Raw genomic sequence first — 17,860 nt, 5'->3', positions numbered from 1 at the left:
AAGAAGGACCATCATCACATGACCAAGACAAATCTATAGAGCAGAACACAGAAAGTGTTGATGCTGAGACGCTTGAACATAAACTTGCGCATCTTTTTCTTTCTATGCAAACTGTATTGCATATTTCTAAAAGTGCAATACAAGAAATAGTGGAGCAGTTACATGACATTTTCCATTTTTCTAAGTTCCTTGCGGTTGATAAAGTAAGAGAAATACTTGCTAATCATAACATATCAGATTGTCAGGTTGTCCAAGACATTACAGATGCAATATTTCAAACAAATCCTCTTTTTGTAACTACATCTGCGAAAGGCAAATTATCTACAGATTACAGAAGAAATTTATATTTTAAAGAGCAATTTGCAGTGATTGAACCTACTGAATATTTGTATGACAAGTCAAAAAAAAATTCTTATGTTTATGTTTCTATTACAACCCAGCTACAATGTTTATTAAGCCATAAAGAGTTTTTAGACAAGGTTGTATTTAATCAGGAGTCTTTGCCTGGCCATTACAAGTCTTTTCAAGATGGAAGATACTACAAAGAGAACAAACTGTTAGGTGAAGAGGATGTTAGTATTTCTTTAGGGTTATACATTGATGACTTTGAAGTCTGCAACCCCCTCGGTACCTCAAGAAAGATACATAAAATTACTGCTGTATATTGGGTCGTTCTAAATTTGCCATCAAAAAGTCGCTCCACTCTCAATTTAATTAATCTTGCAGCTCTGGGAAAGAGTGATGATGTGCGATTGTTTGGTTATGAAAAGTTCCTCGACCCATTGATAAAGGATGTAAAGTCCCTGGAACAGGTGGGGATATTTGCTCCAGCTTTACAGCAGTACATAAAGGGTACTGTGTTTTGCATTTGTGCAGACAATCTTGGTGCCCATGGCCTTGCAGGCTTCCAAGAAAGCTTCATTGTTGAGAAATTTTGCAGATTCTGCTTAATATCTCAAAAACAAATTGCCAACACTGAGCCTGGAGATTTTTTGTTAAGAACTCCAGAACAACACAACTCTCTGGTGGAGGAACTTCAAAAAGGTGACCAGCCCCAAAGTTTGAATGGTGTGAAAAAGGAGTGTGTTCTTAGTAAGCACTTATCCTACTTCCATCCAATCACAGGATTTCCTGCAGATGTTTTACATGACTTTTTTGAAGGGATTTTTCCTGTTGAACTATCTCTGTGTCTTAAGCACTTAATTTCAAAAGGATTTATATCACTAGATGAACTGAACAGTCGTATCAAGTCCTTCCCTTACAAATATGCGGACCGTGTAAATAAACCACAGAAAATTCCCAAATCTAGTTTTGCCAAGGGAACAATTGGTGGCAATGGGCACGAAAATTGGACACTCTTGCGATTGCTACCTCTCATTATTGGATCCAGCATACCTGAAAATGATCCGGCATGGGAGATTTTGATGGACCTCAAACAGATTGTAGAATTGGTTGTATCTACAAAGTTTTCAGAAGAGACATTATGCTATTTGGAGGCTAAAATAGCAGATCATCGGAAGTTACTCACAGAGACATATCCAGATTTCAAATTAAGACCAAAACACCACTTTGTCGATCATTACCCACACCTGATCCGCTGCTTTGGGCCATTAGTGGAATTATGGACCATCAGATTTGAGGCCAAGCATAGTTTTTTTTAAAAAGTGGTGCATGATACCCACAATTTCAAGAATGTGCTTCTCACTCTGGCAACAAAGCATCAGCAAATGTCTGCATATTATTTAGAAGGACATTCTCTCTTCAAGCCACAGTTATATGTTGAGAACATTAAAGTGGTTGAGACCAATTCTTTAGATACAACACTGAGGGTAGCCGTGACCAGAAAATGTCCTCATAAGAAAACTGTTTCTTTAAGCTCTGATGTACGTCTCCAAGGTGTCAGATATGTTAAGGACATGGTCATTTCTGCTGGCCAGTGCAGTGGTTTGCCAGAATTCTTTAGGATTGTTAGTATTATGATTGATGAAAACAATGTATCATTTATCTCTAAAAAACTGTCATGCTGGTATTTGGAACATTACAGATCCTTTGAACTTACTGAAAGCAGTTACACGCCAATAGATATTCTGGAGCCGGAGTCTTTGAATGATCCCACCCCACTGCAAGCATATAAAGTAGGAGGAAAGCTGCTGGTATCTCTAAAAGTCTTCCTCCATTAAAAGGTAAGTGCTTTTTATTGTTGTTTTTCAATTAGTTTGTAAGAAAGTAAATTTTCTTGCAATATGTAAATCTTGCTGTGGTGAGCATGATGAGGTTGAGGGCCATGAGAGAATGGCATTAGGCCGGTGGTGTGATTACTGATGACCGACACCTGCGTGATGCACCAGTCTTGTATCTCTCATGGAGCGGAAGCATAAAAGTAGGAGTAATCACAGTGAAGGACGAGATGTTCACGATCGTAGTTCCTACTTTTATGCTTCTGCTCCTCCGTTAGAGATACAAGACCGCTGAGACATGCAGATGTCGGTCATCAATAATCACACCACCGACCTCACGCTGTTCTCTCACGGCCCTCAATCTCGTCCTGCTCACCACACGTGTATTCTCATACACTGCAAAAAATGCTTTTCTTTATCAGTATTTATGTTTCGTTTCCAGTCCAAATATCAACAAAATTCTTAAATCAAGATGCATTTACTAGATGAGTTAAAGGCCATACAGATATTTAGTCTTGTTTTCTTTTTAAATAAATCAAATTTAAGTGAGTTGTTGCTTAGAACAAGCCAATGGCACTCAACAGAAAACAAGACCTAATATCTTATGGCATTTCACTCATCTAGTAAATGCATCTTGATTTAAGAATATTTTGATGTTTGGACTAGAAACAAGACATAAATACAGAGTAAGAAAATCATGTTTTGCGGTGTAGTTTACACAAGCTTAGTGTGTAAAGTTGTAATTATGCCTTTCACACATAAAACAAAATATTTAGGATATCTTGTCTCCACAGAAATGTTGCTTCGGGTTTACATCTCACCCCAAAACATTAGGAAAATCAACCTTCCACAGCTGCCGGCCTCGGTGGATGATTTACAAGCAGAGTTGAAGTTGCAGCTTCAGGGAGAGTTTATGCTACAATATGAGGACCCCGACTTTGGAAATGAACTGTGCAATTTATCAGACATTTCTGAACTGCCTGCAGAAAAGGCTGTGTTAAAAATTGTGTGGGACAAAGATTTATCTGTTTTTGATCAGTCTGATACACAATCTGTTTCCTCCCTTGGTACTGCCAGTGTGTCCTCAACTGCTTCTCCTCAGACCTCATCAGCCATCATTCAGAGCAATATGAGAAGTGCATCACAGTGGCCCTCACCCTTTCCAATTCCTACTTTCTCGTACGATGTTGAGTTGAGGCTTCAGAAAGGAAATGACGTTTACGATCAAACAAGCAAAGCTTTAAGTTTACCAAGAGAAATGAAGTCACACATTTTGGAAAAAATTGCAGAGACAATATTTGCTTTGAAAGCATATCCACGGCCTGAGGAAATTGAAGATGTTGCTTCTGCACTCGTACTGAAGCATCCCTGCCTTACAGAGCCAGGAAATGGCAAAGGATTTGATGGCTGGAAAATGAGCATAAAGTATAAACTTGGTAATTACAGATCTAAACTCCGTTCAGCTGGTTGCAACGAAGTCAGTATCAACAGGAAAAGAGGAGGTGATGGAGCAGGTACTGTGAAAAAGGCCAAACGAGGAGAGGTTAATTATTTGCCAGATCATCCTACAGGCCAATCTGATGATTCTCTCGAGGAGGAAAGGCTCTTCTTGGTAGAGGAAATGAAGAAGAAAACCAAGAATGAAGTGCTTCTCAATCAGAAAATGAGCTTGACTTTCTCCCTCCGACGAAAGGAGATTGTGGAAGTAGTGCCAATGGTATCTGAAGTGCTGGAACGATGGCCTGCCCTGTTTCTTCCAAATGAGGTAAAATGAAGATGGTTGAAGTGAAATTATTTGGGTGTAGATGATCTTTAATGCATTTTATTGTTCTGTTGCTTGTAAATGTCTGTTGTAAGCCATTTGAAGCCAGTTAGTCAATGTTACAACCAAGACCTGTTTTATTTCTATCAACAGTTATGTAATGAATTCAAACGCATTACCAGTGTGGACCTCCTCGATACTTTCAGATCAGCAATACACCAGCACACTCCACAACTCCTCAAGTTGTACAGAGCAAGAAAGGGGGGCATTTGGAAACGAAATGGAAGATCTTCTCAACAAGCTTGATCAGCAGGTAACTTGTTAAAGTTACCAATAGATAGATGTTTTTAAAAAACGATTTATAAGAGCCATTTGCTATTTTATTTTCAGAAGATATTTTTGAAGAATTATGACAATGTATGTCAAGTGTTCACTAGCTGATTAGATTTTGGTTCTGAACTTACTGCATACAATACTGATTTCCTATTAAAGCCATCTATTTTGATTCATGGGCTCATTAGCAGAGGCTCTGTGACTTAAAAAATACATGCAAACTCATAACAAAATTAAATTAATAACAGTGCATTACAATATTTTTGTTGTTGTTTTGTACCCATTTTTTTTTAGACCACAAATATTGTGTCTCATAGAAGGCAAACCGTCCTGGAAGGTCTCCCAGTGTTTCTCAGAGAAGACTCTTCAGCACTTTTTAGAACATGCCAGGTGAGTCATGTTTCATTACTTATACATCATCTTGCCATGGTAATGGGAATTTTTGTGTTAAAGGGATGGTTCTGAGTAATTTTAACCTTAGGGTCCTTTGCACCGTGACCTTGAGCCAAACCCCCCCCAGGTGGGTGTTTGACTCATGGTCATAGTGCAAAGGACTCTAGGTTGAAATTACTCTGAACAACCTCTTTAAAGGAGAACTCCAATTAATTTTAACATGGAGATATTTTTTATTTTATTTTTTTGTAAATTTGGAGTGTACAACGTCAAAAATCAGTGTTGCCTACACGTGTTATCCTCTTTTTAAAATTTGCACCCTGTTGACTTAAATGGGACTAGTTTTAAACCTGCTTTTAGCCTCTTAACATCCTTGATATGACATTTCAAGTGCCCAGCCATTATGAGTGATTCCTTCAAGAGGGAGTATGGTGAATATGACTGACTGCATTAGATGTAAAAGATATGAATAAATGTGATGTTAATTCAGCCAGCACACATCGTGTTTACATCCTGTTTTCGGTCGACTGTTCGACAGTACCCAACAGTGTACACTGTTCTATGTACTGTAAAATTATCTCAATGTTAAAATTGACTGAAGTTCTCCTTTAACAACAAACAGATTGTTTTGATTATTCATAAGTTATTGATTTAAAGTATATTTTTGCAAATACACCATGATTCAGTCAATGATTTTGTATGCAATTTGTTAATCTCTAATATTTTGAATTTTAATGAAACTGAAAATATACCATCTTGGTTATTATAATTGCTTTTTTGTGATGTAGCTTATTCAGGGCAGTACTAAATTGAAAAATAGCCAATTGTATTTTGTGTATTTATGTACTTTATAAAATTATTAACATCTTGCAGATTCTGCAGGTGGGATTGCAAAATTTAGAGCACATCAATTACTTAATAGTTCCTTTTTTTTTTTTGTTGTTGTTGGTGTCAAGTAGGGCTTGCATAGACTAGTCGAGTAATCGATAGATCGACTACTTCAACCACTAGTCGACGCTGTCGGAAACAATCGACTACTCGAGCGTCCATTAACCATAAATGAATTAGAAATGGCGAACGTCACCAACAGACACCACACGTCAGATGTGTGGAAGTATTTCATCAAGGATGACAAAAATATTGTAATTGGCCAACTCTGCAAGAGGCCGTTCACATATTGCGTCTAAAAACGTGTGAAAAGCGCGGCCGTGCGGCTGCCTCCTACAAGCGCTTGCGCTCCCATGGCGTCTGTCGTTGCTATGCAACGATGAACTGCGCTCTCCATAATGACGACGAAGAAGTATCAGCAAAGGATTAAATTGATTTCTAGCCCTTGCATTAGCTTTACTACTAGATATATTTCTGGAGATGAGAAGGAAAAAACCGCCCTGTACAGCTACGATCAGCTGTTCGGCCGAGCTTTCGATGATGTTATGGAAAGGCCGAAGCTTATTTTTTGTCACATGACCTGCGCTTGAGGCAATCTGAAAAGTTGAGATGTTTTCATCTCGCCGCGGCATCGGCGCGCCTGGAAAAACTAGCGCACCACGTTGCTTCCATTATGAGGAAGCTCGCCGCGCGCCTACATTGGAAATAACGAACTTGAGCGCGAAAAAGACGCGATATGTGAACGGCCCCTAGAAGCAGACGTCTGAGATGAAAGGCAAGAACGGCTATTTATTTGGCTTTAGACTGTTACATGAAAATTTAAAAATGAAATGTCATAATTATAATGTTTTGAGAGTTTACTTATGTAATTGTTGCATTAGGCTATGAATTAATAAATGTTTATTGATAAGATCTAGCTATTTCATGTCTTTTCATTTACAGTAGCATGAACCACGAGTAGTCGAGTAACTCGAGTATTGTTTTGATAAGAAATCGACTAGCAGAAATCAGTAGTCGTGCAACCCCTAGTGTCAAGTGATACTGATTTATTATTTTTTTATTATTATTATTATCATCAGGACAAGACTCCAGAGGACAGACAGACCAGAGGGATGAAGGTGGGAATCCTTATTGTAATTGAAGATGATGCCTGCCCCAGCACACTGCCCAGTGTCATCAAATTTTCTGTTGTGTTGGAGGAGGTAATTGTACTGAAAGATGCTGCAGATTTGCAGTCTGCACTTGCTTACCTCTTCGGCCTTCTGTTTGCCTTGGATTTTGAGTACCCGAAGCAACTAAAATACACTTTCGAGGTTATTGAGAAGGTGTTCATGGAGATGGGCAGCACTCATTGTTCTCCTAGGGTAATGTCCCTAAAAAATAAGCTATTGCTGTGATGTTGCATTTATCTTAAGCATTTAAGATGCAAGTACATAGTTTTTTTTGTATTTTTTGAAATGTGCTTGCATTTTGTTTGAATTTTTTTTTTTAACTGTAAACTTGATTGTGATAAACATTGTGCCACTCTTTCAGCACTTTAAGGCCAAACGTTAACCTGCACTTGCATATACTTGTTCGGCTTTCTGTTTGCCGTTGATTTTGAGTACCCAGAGAAACTGAAATACTCTTTTGAGGTTATTGAAGGTGTTCATGGAGATGAGCTCTCATTGTTCTGCTAATACCTCAAAACTAAGATTTTACTGTGACTTGTTTTTGTTTAAACTGTAAACTTGATTGTGATAAACATTGTGTCACTCTTTCAGCACTTTAAGGCCAAACGTTAACCTGCACTTGCATATACTTGTTCGGCCTTCTGTTTGCCGTTGATTTTGAGTACCCAGAGAAACTGAAATACTCTTTTGAGGTTATTGAAGGTGTTCATGGAGATGAGCTCTCATTGTTCTGCTAGTACCTCAAAACTAAGATTTTACTGTGACTTGTTTTTGTTTAAACTGTAAACTTGAGATTTTGATAAACATTGTGCCACTCAGTCAACACTTTAAGGCCAAACGTTAACTTGCATGTGCACATACCTGTTTGGCCTTCTGTTTGCCTTTGATTTTGAGTACCCAGAGAAACTGAAATACTCTTTTGAGGTTATTGAAGGTGTTCAAGGAGAATGAGCTCTCATTGTTCTGCTAGTACCTCAAAACTAAGATTTTACTGTGACTTGTTTTTAAACTGTACACTTGAGGTTGTGAAAAACATTGTGCCACTGTTTCAGCAATTTAAGCCCAAACGTTGAAGGAACATGCCAACTTTTTAGGCCATTAGCTTATTCACATTATACCCCAGAGTTAAATAAGTCCATACATACCCTTCTCATCTCTGTTTGTGCTGTAACTCTGTCTGACGATCCACTGCCAGCCTAGCTTAGCACAAAGACTGGAGGCAAATGGCTCCAGCTAGCATACTGCTCCCAATATGTGACAAAAAAAACAGACCTTGTTATTTATACTAGCTGTAACTATACAAATCTTAACATGTAAATAGGAAAATGTTGGTGTTATTTTGTCACTTATTTGGGATTGGTATGCTAGTTTGAATCATTTACCTCCAGTCTGTGTGCGAAGCTAGGCTAGTGGTGGGTGTGTCAGACAGAGTTACGGCACGCACAGAGATGAAAAGGGTGTGTATGGACTTATCTAACTCTGGGGAAACAGTAAATAAGCTAAAGTCCCAAAAAGTCAGCGTGCTGCTTTAACTTGCACTTACATTGCTCATTTGTGTTTCATATTAACAATTTTAAATGTTACGCATAGAACGTGTCAATGTGATAACACTTTGAATGTTAAAGAAAAAGTGTTTTTTCTGCATTTTGTTTTATTACTTTAAGAATAAGTATAGCTGTTGAACATTGTTTTTTGCTGTTATGAAATAAAACTTCCAACAAAATTTCAAGAATGTAGTAGTTTTATTTTTTTAAGCCTGTAATGTTTAAAAACACATTTTTAGTCCACTTAACATACTTTATTAAGTTAAGTTAACATAACATTAAAAGTTGAAATTTTAGAATTTTCTAAGTTTTTTTAACTACAAAAACTCAATCAGCTGAACAAAAGATCTTAAGTTGGGAGAAATGTGACTTTACTTAGTGAATTGAGTTAAGTGAACTACTTGATTTAAAAGTTGAGTAAACTCAAAAAAGCCATGCAGCAAGTTGCCTCGAAATTTTAAGTTAAGTCAACTTTTTTTTTTTTACAGTGTGTAAACATTTTAATTTGCATGAAAATGGCTAATGTATGAATAATTTATGACAAACACAACAAACAAACTGTAACCCAGAACTAAATGCATCTTCAAAAAATTGTTGAAGATATCTGACAAAATGGCTTTTAGATTTTAGTCATTTTTAACAGTGTGTGTGGTTATACTGAATTATGTTCATTTTAACTTTTTTCTTGAACTTAGTCAATGTTTTCAATTAGAAAAAATCATGTATATGCTTACTCTCAATTGTTGAGCAAACAGAAATCTAATTTTTTTAAAGAAATTACAAGGATACATCAAGCTGCTTAAAATTGTAATTGTATATTATAACAAATGTATTTTACTAATACATGATGTTCATTTGAACTTATCAAAGGAGGAAAAAGCTCACTTAAAAAAACATTTCAACATGGAAAGATCAGCACATTAGCTTATTAAAATAATTTTGAAAAGATCATGTAACAGTGAAGGCTGGAGCAATAATGCTGAAAATTCAGGTTTGGCATTACAGGAACACTTTTAAATTAAAAAAAAAAACTTCTAATAATATTTAATAATATTATTTCTGTAGTACTTTTTTATTACAATAGTACTACATAGTACTAAATAGTACTTTAGTAAAATAGACAGCTTGGTAAGAGTTGTTAATTTCAGTTGTAAATATTGTTTGTAATTTTACAGAGTTGTATGTACAATTTAAAATAAAATATTATTTTAATTATTTTATTGTCTGCTAATTATTTTAAAATAAAAAGTACTTTTCTGAAAACAAATGATGAACAAATGAATAAATTACACATTTGAAAGAGAAATGACTCGTCAAAACATGGATGTCCATTTCGTTTTTACCTTAAAGTGTAACTAAACCTTAAAACAACTTTTTTTAGTTAATGATCTGTAAGACTGGGGCTTTATTAACGCTGTTCATTGATTCAAGTAATTTTTTGACATTTGGGTTTAAAGTGTTTTAATTCTACAATATATGGTGTAAAAACGTCTGAGTGCTGCCCTCTTCAGGTTGAACAGTGGCTACTGCAGTTGAATTTTCCTATTGGAAGTTATGGTGGCCTGTGATGTCAGAGGGAACCAGCTAACCACGCCCTTGCCTACAGAGAGATGCGTCTCAGATGCACGCCCTCTCCACTTTTCCAGCATTTTTCAAATATTGCCAGTGGGTGGAGTCAGGCTCTGACCAGGGCTTAGATACCCTTTAAGGATGCAGTTAACCGACACACTTGTTAGGTCATTTTTAATATAAACTACTGTGGAGACCCATGAGAAAACCCAAAATGCTCAGAAAAAGTTCTACAATATTAGATCATAATAAAACGAACTTTATAATATAATGTTTTGCGTTCAAGCAAACGGCATAAAGCGTGCAATATGGGATAGTAAGAACCTTGCCAGAACATTCCAATAAACGTTAGGATCTTTAAGTGAAACTATATTTGGCAAACAGTTTAATAAATAAATACACAGAAAAATGGAAGATGTAGAAAAATGTAGGTCTACAACTATAGCCTACAGACAAATCCAAAACTGGAGAAATATTTTTTTTAGGATATAATGTAAATTATTAAACGAGTAGCCTAAATAAAACACTTAAAATATAAATATCACAGGATGTAATTTGTGTAGTTTTTCTTGACTCAAAATGTCTCTTGTTAACCGATGATAATTTAAATCAAAATGGAGTAACTTTAGAGTGTGAAACACTGAAAAAAGCCAATATAAGCGTTTTCTAAGCGTGTCGCGCATCGCGCATCAGCACAATAGAATAAAATAACACAGACTTATAAAAGGTAAAAACAGCTTAACACGCGAAATGTTTAAATCACAAAGTGAATAAAAAAAACTGGCTATATGCTGAGTTTATGGTCATTTTTGCACGCACTGCTTACAAAAATATTTAACAAAAGCACAATCTATTTTGTATTGTGAGAGTAAAAATATACAAACAAGTTTCTTAATCTGTATGGCCAGTATTTTAGTTTTTTTCCCGCTGTTAAAATGGGAAACTTCTTTATGATCTAACATTAAAAAGGCTAAGTTTATCTTTAAAAGTTTTTTTTTAAAAACACACAATTCCACATACCGTGATGAAAAACCTACCGTGAGGGCGTCCTGCACGTAAAGTGATGATGCATGCATGAGTGATTCCACTAGGTCCGCTAACCAACATGGAGGCGGGCGTTTCCCAAAAGTACCTTGTGGAATCACTCATGCATCAAGTTGGCAGAATGCCAATACAGCTCCAGCGCTTCCAGTAGGCTACTACATAGCTTACAACATAGTGAAACAACAAGTGCACTTGTCCAAACAACATCAAATCAGCTGTTACAAGCGGGTTATACAGACAATCACAGCGTCCAGCATAAATCCGCGAGACGAGGCAAATTCACAATCACAATAATAGGGCAGAGTCAGACAGCTGAAATGGAACCCCTGCATGAAAAGACGCAGAATACAGAAGGTTATAGCTGTGTCCCAATGTGAAGGCTGCATCCTCCGAAGGCCGTATTTGAAGGCCGATTGGCCGCATTTGAAGGCCGATTGCGTCACAGCGGCGCGACGAAGGACGTCCCAATTCAAAGGCTGCATCCTTGGAAGGTCGCATTTGAAGGCCGATTGCGTCACCGCGGCACGATGAAGGCTATCCCCAGGGACGTCGTTAGGCCTATTTTAGGGGGGCTGAAGCTACCCCAAAATGTCCCTAAGCCCCCCTAAATGATATAAGAACAACAATAACAATTCGATTTATCAATAACCGTATCCTCATTCATATTTAGACGCAACAAAGGATATAGCCTATATCCAGCTACAAAAAATAGCCGAAAAGTCGGAAGTTGGACAGAAGTACAGCCAACTCTCACGCATTCACCGTGAGACACACGCAATTGACACTTTTCACACGCTCTCACACCACACATCCATTTTCTCACGCACAGAAAAATCGCGAAGCAAAGAGGACACTGACACCGACAGACTAGACAGAGCAGGTTACTTATGATATAAATCTCAACTCTCAGATTCTGTCAATTTTATTACCAAATTCAAACAATAAATACCGTTTTGGCGTTTGTAAATGTTACGTGACAGATCCCTAGCGCACGTGAACCGATCATCTCTAGCTAATAGTAAAAAAACACGAACAATTTTGAAAGATACAGTAGTAGGCTACAACTTACCGAAATGTATATTCCTCATACATAATATCGATCAATCAGTGTTTTTTATCAGCGTGAAGAGGTAAATAACATAGCTGGAGAACAATTATGTCACATTTACCTCACACTGTAAAAAAAATCCCGTTGTTTTTACGGAAAAAAACTGGCAGCTGTGGTTACCAGAACAATACTGTAAAAAACACATCAAACCGTAAACATACTTACGGAGTTACATGTAAATTTAACATTTTAAACATGTATATTTAACATTGGATTTCAGTAATATGATATAATGTTAATTTACTGACCTATTGAAGTATTATTATCTGTTTTGTACCATAGAATTACGCTGACAAACCAACAATCTCAGCAGTAATGAGAGTTACATGATTAATCAAAGCTTATCACAAATAGTTCTTCCACAAGAAAGATAATATTAATATATAGAAGGTGCACAGTGTCATTCACTCAAACATTAAACACCATCATGGTAACACACATGAAATTTTAAAAATACAATAAACATTAATTTAACAACATTAAATGTAACATAAACCCCTAATGTACATAACTGATTATAAAAAACTAAGAAAACTATGACGAAACATAGTTATTTCAACAAAAATACATCAAATGTGAAGTGTCAAACAGGGAATTGTGGGAATGTCAATTTACGTTTTATCACTGTAAATTATACAATGACTTGTTCGTTTTTACTTCCAAAAACTGTAAATTTAACAGTATTTTACAGTAAAAATGACATTAGATGTACCATTAGATCTATCAAAGTTATTTACCGTATATAGTACGGAAACTTTCTGTTAACCAATTAACAGTTTTTCACTGTAGCATTTTTACAGTCTTTTACTGTTAAAATCACAATCATTTTTTACAGTGCAGGAAAGCCATTTAATGAACATAATATAGGCTATAGCACGTAAAATAGAGAATATTTTGCTAAATATGTGTTCTATATTACATATTTATTATATTTTTACTTATATCATTAAATAAAGTTGTTATTATAATAAAAAACGCATTATATTTAATTTGAGTTATTTTTAACCTTAAATAATACTACCAGCTGACAGGGCTCTCTGTATGTTTACAGCATTAGGTGAGTTGTTTTTTTTTCTTGAGAAAAATTAATGCCTATCTTGAGTACCTAATATTTATCCAAATGAGTCAATATTAAATCAAATCACAATAATTGAATTGAATTGAAATAATAAAAAAGCGTAGCTTACCAGAAATTGTACCATGCACCATAACATTAACATATAATTTTACACTTATGCTATACCAAAGTCCTTTTAGGCAAGTCGTGCCACTCGGCCGCCATCTTGGCAACGCCTCCGGGCAGCTATTTCGGACTAACAAGACCAGGCTCCTATCTAAATGAATGGGCAGAGAGTCAGAACTGCACTTTCACTGGTCACCGGGACATAAAAACGGCATATATAGGGATCTCCCAGTCACGTGACCCCTAGCCGTGTGTCAGCCATTTTGACGGTATACATCCGTCAGCTACTCACATTGGCTATACTGTCTATGGACTGTCTAATGGCAATAGATCTATTATTAGGGGTGGGTAATATATTAGGGAGTATATTATTATACTAATAATATAATTATTAGTATAATTGTTTTATAATTAGCCTAAATATTGCAATACTTTGCGCTACAGTATTGATATAATTGCGTGCGCAAAATATCTCGATACTGAACAGAATCGAGTTTTCCCCCACCACTATTATTAGCTTCAGCTAACTCTTCACGTCATGTCATCGCACTTATTAGCATCACAAAAATATATATCAAGTATACAAGAGGAAGATAGGAATCATAGATCCATATGAAGCACCGCAAGTTCTTTTTACAGGCATTTAATGTGTAGAAAAACTTCCTGACATTGAGTTCGGTGACATTTACAGCTGACGTTACCTTATTCACTTCCCATCACGCTACACCAGAGCTTCATTAAAAGCATACAAAAGCAGGCTATCGGTTGTCATGGACATGTTACAAAAACTGAATAGACGTAAAAAGTCAAGTAACCTTATAATTTCATCTCAACTTTATTGTATATTTTACATGCACTTTTATTATTTGTTTACATTTTTCTTCTTGTACCTTATATCACAAACAGTTGGAAGCCAAGCACCACCATCAGCGTTTTGCCTGTATATTGCCGCCAACACTTGTTTCTCCGTTTTGTTTCTTTCGGGATACGGTATAAAGATAGGCCTATATGATCACGTATCTGATCGCATCCAACTGCACAGCATCGCTCGGGCATGATAGAATATCGCGACGAGCTGCAGTATCAATGTAGTTTATACCAGAGCCCGTCTCTGTTTATACTGTCTATGAGTATCACCGGCGGTTTAGCATTTTCTATTCCGTCAAAATGGCTGCTCCAAATGGCGTGACGTCACGCGGGATGTCCCTATAGAAACAGCAGTAAAATATGATAAAAATCGCTGAAAAAGTTTGATGACTTTGCCCCAAAATAAGGTTTAAAACGCCTTTTCCCCCACAGGTTATACTTTTACTACGCATGCGCAAGGGTTCACGTTCACGACACCAACTTCATTTACGTCTCTATCCAGAATGCCGGTGTTGTGCCAAGCACTTAAACAATTATATTTAAATATCTGAAACCTAAAATAAACATTATGTGGTTAAAAACACTGAACAGTTGTGATATAGCCTATGACAAGCGCTGAGCGCGTCCGTCTTTGGCTCAGCGCCAGCCACAGCGCGAAAGCACAGGTTGAATGGCAGTTATGTCACGTCACTGTACATTCGCTCCTTAGTGGTCAGCTGCTGACTGTTAAAAGCAGATGATTGGCTTTCCAGCGGGAGGGGCGGGACATGTGCATACAACCGCCATCTTTGCCGTTACGGGTTTTCCTTATATAGTTGTATTGAGGATTGAGGAAGTGGCATGTCTCTTATATAAATTGTCTCTGGCTATACTAAAGCCTGAAATGGGCACTTTTTGTGACAGCAACCCTATCATTTTTTATCAAAGATGTGGCTTAACTTCAGAATTTGAACTAAAATCAGTATTCTTATGATTGCTCTGAGCATTTCTGACTAAGTTCAACAAACATTAAATTACTTATTCATAAACTTGAAAAAATAATGAATAAAAATGTAGGTGTGACGGGGTTGAGATAGGGTAACAAGGTTGAAGAGACAAATACAGCTAAAAATATACATAGTTGTTTTTTACTCAAATTCACTGTAAGATTTTCTATAAATGCAAGGTACAAATACCCTGGGGGCTAAGCCCCCCCCTGTCTTCCAATCCTAGTGACGTCCCTGGCTGTCCCAATTCAGTTCTGCATCCTCCGAAGGCCGTATTTTTTTTATTTTTTTTTATCAATCTTTATTATATCATTACGATACAAGAAGTAATAATACAGAAATAGAGTCATTAATACAGATAAAAAAATATAAACAAGAGCAGAGCCAGGGGGAGTTTCAAATAAATACATTAAAGATAGAGCACAACTGAATGGTTTTAGCAGCCTTCTTATTTTTTTAATCATGGATGGATTTGATGTACTGTTCCGTCTCCTTACCAAAAGCAATAAAAGAAGGTTTAGAATTACTAAATTTGGCTTTGTGAATATGATATTTCCCTAAAATGATCAACAGATTAATTAGGTATATTTCTTTCTGTTTTTTACTTTTATTATCATGGAAACCAAACAGTACATATTTCCACAACAAAGAAAAATCAGCAACAAGTTTAACATTAATGTATCGGGACAGATCTTTCCAGAAAGTGATGGTGTAGGGACATTGCCAGAACAGGTGTACCATTGTTTCTGGACATATTCCACATAAAGAACAGTTAACACATATGTCAAGCTTAAACCTAAGGAGATAATGCTTAGCAGGATAATACCTATGTATGAGTTTGAAAGAGATTTCTCTAACTTTATTCGTAAGGAGGTATTTGTAAGGAAGGATCCATATATTACCCCAGTTCAGGTTGTCAACAAAGTTAGACCAATAGGGAACAACATTAGGGGCGCTGGTGACATCTCTCTGGAATAAAGAGCGAATATTACGATTATTATTCCTCGTTGTGGTTGCGAAACAAATATTACCAACTGAGGTCAGCTTAGGGTCCAAATCTGGTAGGCAATCTGGTTTCCCAGCCCCTTTTAAGAGAGTTAAAATACCAGATGGGATGGCATCCATAACAATTGCAAACTCTCTTGGGGTGATTGGAATGCCAAAAGTGTGAAGGAATTCAGAATAATTCAGCAATAAACCATTATCATTTAATAGTTGGGATACTAGAATTATGTTATTATTGAACCAAGTTTTATAAATAAGGATTTATTCTTAAATTTAATAAACTGATTATTCCAGATGAAGCACCTATGTGGGGAGAAATTATGTTTGTAGATTAATGACCATGCTAAGAGCATTTGTTTATGGAATTTAGATCAAATTAAGGGGATTCTTTCTATTTTATAATCACATAAAAGTAAAAATTCTAGACCACCAATCTTCGAGAAAATATAATTAGGTATAAAATTCCATGTAGATGTGGGATTTTTCAGAAAATGCTTTATCCAATTTATTTTAAAAGTATAATTAAGGGTTGTAAAATCAAGAAAGTTTAGACCACCACGTTCAACAGTGTTCATAATAACAGATTTTTTCACATAATGCGTCTTGTTTTTCCAAATAAAATTGAAAAGTGAATTGTCAATGGAATTACAGAGCTTTTTGTTGACAAACAAGGGGATAGCTGCATATGTAAGACGGGATAAACCTTCTGCCTTTGCCAGCAATACTCGTCCTTTCAAGGATTAATCCCTCTGCAGCCATTGATTTAGCTTTTTCTTTGTCTTATCACTAATCAAATTAAAGTTTACAGAGCATCTCTCCTCCTCATTTTTCATTATAGTAATCCCTAGATAAGTGACCTTATCTTTGATTGGTATGCTACAGATCTGGGAGGTGTTGCTTTCTGTAAGGGAAAAAAGTTCACACTTCTTCAGATTTAAGCAGAGTCCAGAAGCTGCGTAAAATAATTATATTGTTTTGATAGCGATTGGCACTTGGCTTGCATTTTTTAAAAATAATGTAGTATCATCTGCTAGTTGGGTGAGGATAACTTCTCTTTCTGCAATTTAAATTCCTATTAAAGCACTATTTTTAATATGGGTGGAAAGAAGTTGAGTACATAAAATGAATAGGTAGGGGGAGGCAGGGCAGCCCTGTCGGATGCCTCTTTGCAACTCAAATCTTGGGGATGTCCCATTTTTTAATTTGATAGAGCTATTGCCTTTGCAGTACAATGTTCTAACAGCTTTACAAAAATCACCAAAACCAAATTTCTCAATAGTTTGAAAAATAAAATTATGCTCTACTGTGTCAAAGGCTTTGTAGAAGTCCAAGAAAAAGATAAAACTATCATCAGGGCATAAAAATGAATAATCAATTATATCTAATACAAGACTAATATTGTTTGAGATGTGTCTTTTTCTCATGAATCCTGATTGAACTTCATCAATAATAGGGTCTAAAACATTTTTTAAGCGTTTAGCAATAATTGAGGCAAAAATTTTGTAGTCAGTGTTCAGCAATGAAATAGGTCGCCAATTATCTATAAACAGAGGATCCTTTTTGGGTTTGGGGATTAACGTAATTAAGCCTTGGGTTAGCGAAGGAGGTAGAGAACCTTTTCCAATACTTTCTAATATTACTTCAAGTAGAAAGGGAGTTAAATCTTGTGTAAAAGCCTGATAAAACTCTGCAGAAAGGCCATCAACACCCGGAGATTTATTCGTTTTACAATGTTCAGTTGCAAATGTAATTTCCTGCAAGGTTATATGGTCATCGCAGAGTTTCCTATCATCTTGAGAGATTGGAGTGACGATAAGAGAGTTCAAGAA

The 17,860-nt window shown here is 36.2% G+C and overlaps 1 protein-coding gene across 1 annotated transcript; it reads left to right on the top strand.

Annotated features, from left to right (window-relative positions):
• The first annotated feature begins 970 nt into the window (after positions 1-970).
• Positions 971-8,452, top strand: LOC307153779 (uncharacterized protein). The gene is made up of 5 exons (XM_079863446.1): positions 971-2,183; positions 2,972-3,942; positions 4,093-4,252; positions 4,567-4,662; positions 6,633-8,452. Exons 2-5 carry the CDS (start codon positions 3,938-3,940, stop codon positions 6,948-6,950), a joined length of 579 nt encoding a protein of 192 aa, XP_079719572.1. The 5' UTR covers positions 971-2,183; positions 2,972-3,937; the 3' UTR covers positions 6,951-8,452.
• Positions 8,453-17,860: the final 9,408 nt, after the last annotated feature.

The sequence above is a fragment of the Squalius cephalus genome (assembly GCF_949319135.1).
Source record: "Squalius cephalus genome assembly, chromosome: 2".
In the NCBI taxonomy this organism is placed as follows: domain Eukaryota; kingdom Metazoa; phylum Chordata; class Actinopteri; order Cypriniformes; family Leuciscidae; genus Squalius; species Squalius cephalus.
This window is presented reverse-complemented; position numbering and strand designations above follow the sequence as displayed.

Coding starts and splice junctions, on each gene's coding strand:
- LOC307153779 (XM_079863446.1), top strand. Junction 4,253..4,566: donor TCAACAAGCTTGATCAGCAG/GTAACTTGTTAA, acceptor ATTTTTTTTTAG/ACCACAAATATTGTGTCTCA. Junction 4,663..6,632: donor CACTTTTTAGAACATGCCAG/GTGAGTCATGTT, acceptor TATTATCATCAG/GACAAGACTCCAGAGGACAG.